The 9,904-nt window shown below is 50.1% G+C and overlaps 1 protein-coding gene across 5 annotated transcripts in view; it reads right to left on the bottom strand.

Annotated features, from left to right (window-relative positions):
* Positions 1–8,558, bottom strand: part of PARP16 (poly(ADP-ribose) polymerase family member 16) — a 58,223-nt gene extending 49,665 nt beyond the window's left edge. For all 5 annotated transcript variants that reach the window (XR_001881322.1, XR_001881321.1, XR_001881323.1 and 2 more), the window contains exon 1: positions 7,875–8,558. Coding sequence is in view for 2 of the 5 variants with exons in the window: in XM_017851195.1 (XP_017706684.1) it covers positions 7,875–8,048 (174 nt within the window). In the remaining 3 variants the exon portion in view is untranslated. The remainder of the gene's footprint in view (positions 1–7,874) is intronic.
* Between the last annotated feature and the right edge of the window lie 1,346 nt (positions 8,559–9,904).

The raw sequence follows: 9,904 nt of genomic DNA, 5'->3' as shown, positions 1-9,904 counted from the left end.
TTCTTTACAGGTTACACAATCAACTAGCTGAAGTGAAACAACAAAAGGAAGAAAAAGCAAAACAAGAGGCTTATGCCCAAAACAGAGCAAGGGCAAAAGAATTCCATAAGGTAAGTGTAACTGAGGGGGAAGGACTTAATTTTTCAAGCCTGAAGTACACAACTGAAACTACTAAATTTTTATTCCTTCCACAGAAAACACTAGAGAAACTTCGAGCCAGAAATACATGCTGACTTTCTAGAAACAGTGTAAAGAGGTTTTTTTTTTTTTAATTGTGTATATGTAGCATTAGACAAAATTATTTAAAGTCAATAAATTTTTATTCAAGGAATTCCATGTTGTGATTTCTACCACTGTCCATCAAGGTCACTTTAGATCCCCTAAAAAGCTGGAGTCAAAAGATCTTCAAGTTTGCCCTTTTTAATGAAACTGATCCAGCTGTCCTGTCAGCCCATAATTACTTTGGCTTCTGTTATCTCCTTTTAATATGGGTATACTGATGAAGACTTCAAAATTCACCAAGAATCTTTGGGATCTAATTTCTTCAATCAGGTTCATCTTAAAGGATGAGAGGGAGTTTGCTTCAACAAAGATGGGAATGGCATCAGGAGGGGTCAGGACAGAGAGGAGCTTATATGTGCTTTAACCCAGACACTGGGGAGTCACTGTGTCTAGACAGTGCAAGCCAGAAACCAGAAAGAAGAAGGAAAAAAAGAGACTCCTTACTCCTCCAGGACCAGGAGACCCAATTAGAGCAGTCTGGCACCCCAAATGAGAACAGGGTAAGCTTAATGCAATGCTTTTCAGGCTTCACTATGTATACAGATTGCCCAGATTTGTTAAAATGCAGATCCTGACTGGATAGGTCTGGGGCAGGGCCTGCTTTTCTTTTCTTTCTTTTTGAGACAGAGTCTCGCTCTGTCACCCAGGCTGAAGTGCAGTGGCGTGATCTCAGCTCACTGCAAGCTCTGCCTCCCGGGTTCCCACCATTCTCCTGGCTCAGCCTCCTGAGTAGCTGGGACTACAGGCGACCGCCACCTCACCCGGCTAATTTTTTGTATATTTAGTAGAGACGGGGTTTCACCATGTTAGCCAGGATGCTCTCGATCTCCCGACCTCCCACCTGCCTCGGCCTCCCAAAGTGTAGGGATTACAGGCGTGAGCCACTGCGCCTGGCCAGGGCCTGCTTTTCTAATGAGCACCCAGGTGAGGCTCATGTTGCTGGTCCTCAACCACACTAAGCAGCGAGGGCTTGGAGCTAACACAAAGAAGCCCTTCCCACCCACTTCCCACCCCCAGAAAGGGTCTACAGGCTAATGGAGAACCAGAACATGCTATTTTGGGGGGCAGGGGGGAAACAAACAAAAAACTTTACAGCTGCGACTGTGTCAAGTGACAAACCTGAAGTTTGGAGGCCAATGGTCAAGGGGTACAGAGAATCCCAAGAATGCTACGTATGGGTTCTTTCATCCAACCCCGGTCCCAAAAAACAAGGTAAGAAATCCTGAGACCGGGTATTCAGCACACACACAACGTAATTCCTCAAACGTTTGATAAGTACTTCCCAAGCCAGGCACTGGAAATACCAAGAGCTCCCAGTGTAAAATCAGAGAGCTGGCCAGGCGCGGTTGCTCATCCCTATAATCCCAGCAGTCTGGGAGGCCGAGGAGGGCAAATCACCTGAGGTCAGGAGTTCAAAACCAGCCTTGACCAACATGGTGAAACCCCATCTCTACTAAAACTACAAAAATTAGCTGGGCGTCATGGCATCTGTCTGTAATCCCAACTACTAGGGAGACAGGCAGGATAATAGCTTGAACCCAGGAGGCAGAGGTTGCAGTGAGCCGAGATTGCACCATTGCACCACTCCAGCCTGGGCAACAAGAGGGAAACTCCATCTCAAAATAATAATAATAATAATAAATCAGAGAGCTTATCGGCACGGAAATGGTCTCAAAACAAGACACCTCAGAGATAATCTGGGACTTTGGGGACAGTGACAAGATAATGCTAGATCAGACCTAAAGCCAAGAGCTTGGTTCAGCAGTGGGGAGTTCTCAGGAAATCACCAATCAATAAAGTAATTTAAGTCACTGCTCTAATTTTTGGAAACTGCAACCCTTGTGTTATAGGTGTGTAATAACACCTCACAGTGTGGAGAAAGATTTAAATGACTGAAAATGGTAAACTTTCACATTACTTCCTAGTGCTTTTAACTAAACAAATGAAAGCGAGAGACTTTTTGAGACAGAGTCCCACTCTGTCACCCAGAATGGAGTGCAGGGGCACAATCATGGCCCACTACAGCCTTGAGCCTGTGGCTCAGGTGAACCTCCCACCTCAGCCTCCTGAGTAGCTGGGACTACAGGCATGCACCACCACACAGGCTAATTTTTTCATCTCTTTATATAGACAGGGTTTCGCCGTGTTGCCCAGGCTGCTTTTGAACTCCTGTACTGAAATGATCCACCCACCCCAGCCTCCCAGAGGGCTGGGATTACAGGTGTGAACCACCGTGCCTGGCCAAGAGATTTTTTAACAGCTCCACACTTTTCTTCTTCAGGTAACTACAAAATGATCTAGTCAGTCAAGTCCAGACCTGATTCCTTTTTCTTTAAAAGTTAGACTTTGATTCAGATACAGGTCCAGATGCCCACTTCTCTGCATCATTTCAGTTTAACTCATACGACATGTGGTAAAAGGAGGCCTAAAGTGTGTTTATCTAAGAATGTATGTATGTCCCCAGAGATGGTGCTGGGCCCCACCAGTGAGCAGCCTTGCTGCTGACGGCCATGCCTACAGACAGCCAAGAATCTATGTGGTCTGGGCTACTTTCCTCAACCATGGGTGCCCAATAAGGAATATGGCAACAGAACTGGATGGTAAGAATCTGTGTTTCTCCAGTAGCCCTCAAGAGAAAGGGTAACTGTCTGGGACTGGTACAATAAGCCCCATGGGAAGGGCAGTCTGTCTCTTTAGAGGAGGTGGCTTTTTGGGGCAACCTACATTGCTGATGCTTTTTTTTTTTTTTTTTTTTAGACGGCGTCTCACTCTGTTGCCCAGGCTGGAGTGCAGTGGTGCAATCTCAGCTCACTGCAAGCTCCGCCTCCAGGGTTCATGCCATTCTCCTGCCTCAGCCTCTCGAGTAGCTGGGACTACAGGCACCCGCCACCATGCCCGGCTGATTTTTTTGTATTTTTAGGAGAGACGGGGTTTCACCATGTTAGCCAGGATGGTCTCGATCTCCTGACCTCGTGATCCGCCCGCCTCGGCCTCCCAAAGTGCTGGGATTACAGGCGTGAGCCACCGTGCCCGGCCAACTGATGCTCTCTTAAGGGATTACAAGTGGGGTGGGGGAGAGGGGGGAGGATGTGCCCTAAACAGAGCAACTGATACCTTTGCAGAGGGGTGAGGGATAGAGTGAGATCTATTAGGGGCACGTTTACTTTACTGGTATCGTTTGAACTTTTTTATAGTGAGAATATATTCAAACATTACTTGCATAATTAAAAATAAATTTTAAAGAGCATGATCAAAACAATTCCACAGGTCCCTTTGCATGTATCCCATATTCACCAAACAAACCTGATTCCATTGGCCAAGACCTTCCAGCAGAAAGAAAATAAGTTGAGCATTCTAGTCCACTTGGAGGTATGTTTCTTGGTAAAAACTAAAGTTGCACTGTGGCCAAGTGCAGTGGCTCACGCCTGTAATCCCAGCACTTTGGAAGGATGAGGTGGGAGAATTGCTTGCACCCAGAAGTTCAAGACCAGCCTGGACAACATAGTGAGACCCCATCTCAATTTTTTTTTTTTTTTTTTTTTAAAGCTGCATTGTGAGTTTGATCCCTCTGACTCCTGACCCGAAACACTCCTCCCAAACAGGTCCTTCTCTCACCTGCCACCATGGCTGTCTTTCTGGATCTCACCCCAATACCCTCCCCTGCCCAAGGATAAAAATCTCCACAACTTAGCAGGACATGTGTAGCCCTGCATGCTCCATAGGCTGGCCTCATCTCTTCCTGTTCCCCACAACAGTTACACTAAAGCAGTTTTGTCCTTCTCTGTAAGCTCACACCTCCTGGCTTTCTGACCATCCTGCCGCTCCTCCTGGAATACTCTTTCCCTCTTCTCTGCTCTTGAAGTTCTGCCTTGGGACTCGACAAAGCATCAGCCTCCAACCCTAGTTGGTGTTCCCAGAGCCTGGCCCACAGCTGAGAGCTAGGGGGTGTCCTTGCTGTGGGCTTCCATGTTGTACCGCGCTTACCTAGTATGGCTGAGCACACTGTTAACCTCTTCAAGGGTCAATCCTGTATCCTTAGCACCTGGCCCATAGCAAACACTCCATAAGTATCTGTTGCCAAAACCGAAGGAAGTTTCGTTCCCAAGGCTCTGATATAGCACACTCAGAAAACTGAGTATCTGAACCTGCAAGAACAAACCTCAAGGGAAGTCAGTGAACTTGCCTCTTTCTCCAACCTCAAACTTCCGGTAGCCAGAAACGCGTGTGCACCATGGTCACCACTTGAGATGCCCTCAACACACCATTAGGTGGGCTACCAGGACCAGGCGGGGCCAGGAGGCTCAGCCTTTGTTTGTCCCTCAACCTCCTAGGAATGATAGCAAAGGAGGAACCAAACACTGATGATTTCATCAGAGATAACGCTAAACACGTGTTAATTATAAATACCTCCTTTAATCTAGCAATGTGGTTCCTGTCATTAATTGATTGCCTAATGTTGAACTAATTTTGCATTCCTGGGATGAACCCAACCTGGTCATAAGGAATTACCCTTTTTTATAAGTTGCTAACTTTAAGATCCTAATACCTTGAAGATAATTTTTGCATTTATACTCATGACATTGGCCTATAATTTTCTTTCCTTTTTTTTTTTAAGACAGAGTCTCACTGTGTTGCCCAGGCTGGAGTGCAGTGGCACGATCTCGGCTCACTGCTACCTCTGCCTCCCAAGTCCCGGTTCAAGCAATTCTCCTGCCTCAGTCTCCCGAGTAGCTGGGATTACTGGCACGTGCCACCATAATGGGGAGATGGGGTTTCACCATATTGGCCAGGCTGGTCTTGAACTCCTGACCTCAGGATCCACCCGCCTCAACCTCCCAAAGTGCTGGGATTACAGGTGTGAGCCACCACACTCAGCCTATAATTTTCTTTTCTTGCATCAACCTTATTAGATTTAGGGTCAAGGTTATGTTAGCCTCTTTTTTAATACTCTGTGTAAAACTGGGAATTACTTATCCCCTCAGTGATTGCTAGAACTCACCAATGACACCAGCTACGTCCAGAGTTTTCTTTGAGGGAAAATCTTTGACTACTAATTCAATGTTTTTTTGTTTTGTTTGTTTTTGTTTGAGGGAGAGAGACTTGCTCTGTTGCCCAGGCTGGAGTGCAGTGGTGTGATCACGGCTCACTGCAGCCTCAACCTCTTGGACTCAAGCCATCCTCCCACTTCAGCCTCCCAAGTTGCTGGGACTACAGGCACGCACCACCACACCCAGCTAATTCTTAAATTTTTTTTTTGTGTAGAGACAGGGTTTCACCATGCTGCCTAGGCTGGTCTCAAACGATCCTCCTGGTTTGCCTTCCCAAACTCCTGGGATTATAGGCGTGAGCCACCCAGCCTTTTTCTTCTTTTCTTTTTTTTTTTTTTTTTTTGAGACAGAGTCTCGCTCTGTCACCTGGGCTGGGAGTGCTGTGGCCAGATCTCAGTCCACTGCAGGAGCTCCGCCTCCCGGGTTCACGCCATTCTCCTGACTCAGCCTCCGGGTAGCTGGGACTACAGGCGCCGCTACTTCGCCAGCTAGTTTTTGTAGTTTTAGTAGAACGGGGTTTCAGCCTGTTAGCCAAGGATGGTCTCGATCTCCTGACCTCGTGATCGCCGTCTCGGCCTCCCAAAGTTGCTGGGATTACAGGCTTGAGCCACGCGGGCCGGCTTTTCTTCTTTTTTCTACAATAGTTTAGAAAGTCGCCTAATAACCTGGCACCCTCCAGGTTTTTTTTGTTTTGTTTTGCTTTTTTTTTTTTTTTTTTTTTTTTTTTTTTTTTTTTTTTTTGAGACGGAGTCTCACTCTGTCGCCCAGGCTGGAATGCAGTGGCTGGATCTCAGCTCCACTGCAAACTCCAGCCTCCCGGGGGTTCACGCCATTCTCCTGCCTCAGCCTCACCGAGAGCTGGGACTAAGGCGCCCGCCACCTCGCCCGGCTAGTTTTTTGTACTTTTTAGTAGAGACGTCGGTTTCACCGTGTTAGCCAGGATGGTCTCGATCTCCTGACCTCGTGATCCGCCGTCTCGGCCTCCCAAAGTGCGGATTTACAGGCTTGAGCCACCGCGCCCGGCCCTTTTTCTTCTTTTCTACAATAGTTTAGAAAAGGTTCGCCTAATAACCTGGCACCCTCCAGGTTTTTTTGTTTTTTTTTGCTTTTTTTTTTTTTTTTTTTTTTTTTTTTTGAGACGGTAGTCTCACTCTGTCGCCCAGGCTGAATGCAGTGGCTGGATCTCAGCTCACTGCAAACTCCACTCCCGGATTGCACGCATTCTCCCTGCTCAGCCTTCACCGAGTAGCTGGGACTACAGGCGCCCGCCCACCTGCCCGCTATTTTTGTATTTTTTGTAGAGACGGGGTTTCACCGTGGTTAGCCAGGTGGTCTCGATCTCCTGACCTCGTGATCCGCCCGGTTCGGCCTCCAAAGTGCTGGGGATTACAGGCTTGAGCACTGCCGCCCGGCCTTCATTTTTTTTTTTGTTTTTTTAAATGGAGTTTCATTCTTGTTGCCCAGGCTCCACTGCAATGGCGCAATCTTGGCTCACCCCAACGTCCGCCTCCCGGGTTCAAGCAATTCTCCTGTTTCAGCCTCCAGAGTAGCTGGGATTACAGGCATGTGCTACCATGCCCGGCTAATTTTTGTATTTTTAATAGAGACTGGGTTTCCCCATGTTAGTAAGGCTGGTCTCGAACTCCCTACCTCAGGTGATCCGCCCCCGCCTTGGCCTCCCAAAGTGCTAGGATTACAGGCATGACCCACCAAGCCCGGCCCCTCCAAGTTTTTAACAGTGAAGAATGTTACTTGTGCAAGTCAGAATCTGATACCAATTAAATGGTGACAGCTTTGCTGATGAACAAGAATATGCTCTTCCATGGCTAGGAAGGGAGACTGCCACACTTGACAGTTCCCAAAGATACATGGAGTTCGGTGTCTTTAATGAATATCAGCTATTGGCTATTTCAATATTCTGCTTTTTACTGAATCGATTTTGGTCAGTTATATTTTTCTAGGCAATTCGAAACATTTGGATTATAAGGATAACTGATATCTTGAATGCTGACCCAGAGGTGAACTCTGCAAAAAAAAAAAAAGTGCCTGGTGAATCAGAGAAATAACAGCTGACATACGTACTGGACGTTACAGTTCATAAAAGCACCGCCCATAGATCACCTCATCTGAAGACCAAGGTCTGGGTGGCTTTGGTGACTTTTTGGTGTCTATTTGCAAAAGGATGGATAACTTTCTAGCTAAGCAAAACAGCTGATTCACATCAACCCTATTTCTGGCCAGGCTAGAAAATCTGTGGAGGACTATGCAACGATTCCTGATTCCTCACTTCAGTCCCCGGAGTCACTTGTCATTGACAGGAGAGAAGCAGCCACCAAGTGCCTTGGGAGTGAGAGTTGACATGAGGGTGTTAGGAGTGTTCTTAGCTAATGGAAACCTTCCCCAAGGCAAGGCCATGCCAAGCTGGGAATGGAAAGTCTGGGGGCTGTCATGTTTACTAACGCGGATGGAACTGCCTCTACCTCTGGTTCCACAGGGCACTTGGTCCAGGACGCAGTGGGCAGCTCCAGGACAAAGCACACTCACCAGGGCTTCAAAATCCTTACAGTCGCCGCGGGCGTAGGACGCGGGGAAAGGCCGCAGCACCGAGTCGCGCTTGTAGCTCTGCAGGGCCGAGGCGAAGAGGCTGCACCGGAGGTCGGCAGCCAACATGTCGCGGCCCGTCGCCTCCCTGGCGGCCGCCCAGCCTGAGGGCTGCATCTCAGGTCACTGCGCGTTGCCGGGGGAGACGCGCTGGTTAGGGGCAAGGGCGAGCGTGCGTTCAGCGCGGGGCTGGGCCCGCGGACAATGGGCCGTCAGGGGCCGGGTTCCCAAGCCTGGGGTGGAGCTAGGCAGAGGGCTGAGATGACAGAGGTGAGAACGTGTCGACGAGGGTCCTCTGCCGGGGTCTGGGCCGCGGCTCGCTGCCAAGGAGAGAGACCGAGGCCTGGACCGCGGGTCCGCGGGGAGGTTGGACCCAGGGATAATGGGGCCGGGGTTGGTGGCTGGGAGCGGTTCCCGGCCTGGAGGAGGGGCTATGACAATGGAATGACAACCGCGGGAACGTGCTGACACGTGTCCTCCGCGGAGGCCTGGGGCGGGAAGCAGCCCCCGGGGGACGGCGGGCAGAGCCCACTCTCCGCGACGGGCGAGGCTGCTGCGCCGCGAGCGCTTTCCTGCCCCGCCTCCCGCCGCGCCGCCGAAGCCCCGCCTCTCGCCCGGCTGCCCTCGGCGCCACCTGTCTTCCGCCTGCAGCGCACGTCCGCTTGCCTTGCCCGGCCTACCTCCCCTCCCGCCGCCGCGCTCCCACGCTGCTTAGCGCCCCGCCCAGCCCAGCCGAGGGCCCGCCCCTTCCCGCGCCAGCCAGCTCCTCCGTACGGGTTGTGCCCGCCCCTCCCAGACCCGGATCAGCTGCAGCTGCGAGAGGTGCCGCCGCCAGTGTGCGCCGGGCGACGTCGCCCACGCCCCTGCCACCCATCCTCACAGCAGCCCCTGGTAGAAACTGATTTGGGCACCCTCTCGACCCGCCCCTGTACTTGTCTTTGTCCCAGCTCGGCGGGCTGAGCCGACTTCTCTTCCTTGGGGAATTAATGCTACCTATTGTCTCTCTCTTGAATCGTTTCCCTCAAAAACTGCACAGAAGGAGCCATTTAACACCCAGGGAAACTGAGGCTTAGAGTGCTGCAATGCTTGCCCAAGATCCCACAGTCAGATGGGTGAATCTAGGATTCGCACCGAGGTCTTTGGAAAAACAAAAGACTTCCTCTGCTTTTCAGCCTCCAGAATTCTCTGAATTGCTTACGTCTCTGGCCTCAAATGCCCCAAGATCCTCCTTGGGAGGCCTCTCTGACAGGGAGCTTGGGGAAGAGCAGAGGGGCATTGACTTAACTCCCTACTCAGAACCTTCATTAGAAGAAAACCCCAAAGTGTGACCTCATGGTCACGTGCAAATCTAGACACAGACCACTGTGCTTAGACCAACACAGTGCACACACTCCTACCCTGCAGGATCTTCTGAGGAAGAGACTTCTCCTTCTGCATCCAGGCTGCGCTGGGCCCTGGGCTCAGAGGAGAGGTTGTCCCATGCCATTGGATTGCGTATATGACTTCCGGAGGTAGGGCGCAGACTGGTCCCCCAGACACCACAGAACTTCCCATCTTTTTTTGCCCGGTAAAGGTTGGGGGCTGCTCCCAGGAGCCCACATCAAATCTCTGTTTGCTCTGAGGCCTAGAACCACAAGGCCCCTAGTGCTTCAAAAGTCCTGGGGGTTCTCATGCGACCCAGGAACTCTAAGGTGGCTTCTGAAGCTCAGACCCCAGGAAGGAAGAGCTTGGAGTGGGGCAGGAGACCAGGGAACCATCTCTCATTCCACCTCTTCTTCATTGCAGCCCTTAGACAAAAGCCACCCTCTGATACCTCCTTGGCCTCAAGAATTGTTTGTCGGATGGATATATAAAATTTGCTTATCTGAAGGTATTTCTCACATATGGTATGAGAATCATAGTGATAATATTCACATCACAGGGTGGTGTGGAAGGGCCTCTGATGGCCAGCTCATGCAGAATATTAGAATTCT

The sequence above is a fragment of the Rhinopithecus bieti genome, unplaced genomic scaffold (genome assembly GCF_001698545.2).
Source record: "Rhinopithecus bieti isolate Rb0 unplaced genomic scaffold, ASM169854v2 scaffold_31548, whole genome shotgun sequence".
Lineage (NCBI taxonomy): Eukaryota > Metazoa > Chordata > Mammalia > Primates > Cercopithecidae > Rhinopithecus > Rhinopithecus bieti.
Note: the sequence above shows the minus strand (reverse complement) of the source record. Positions and strands in the feature narration are given on the sequence as shown.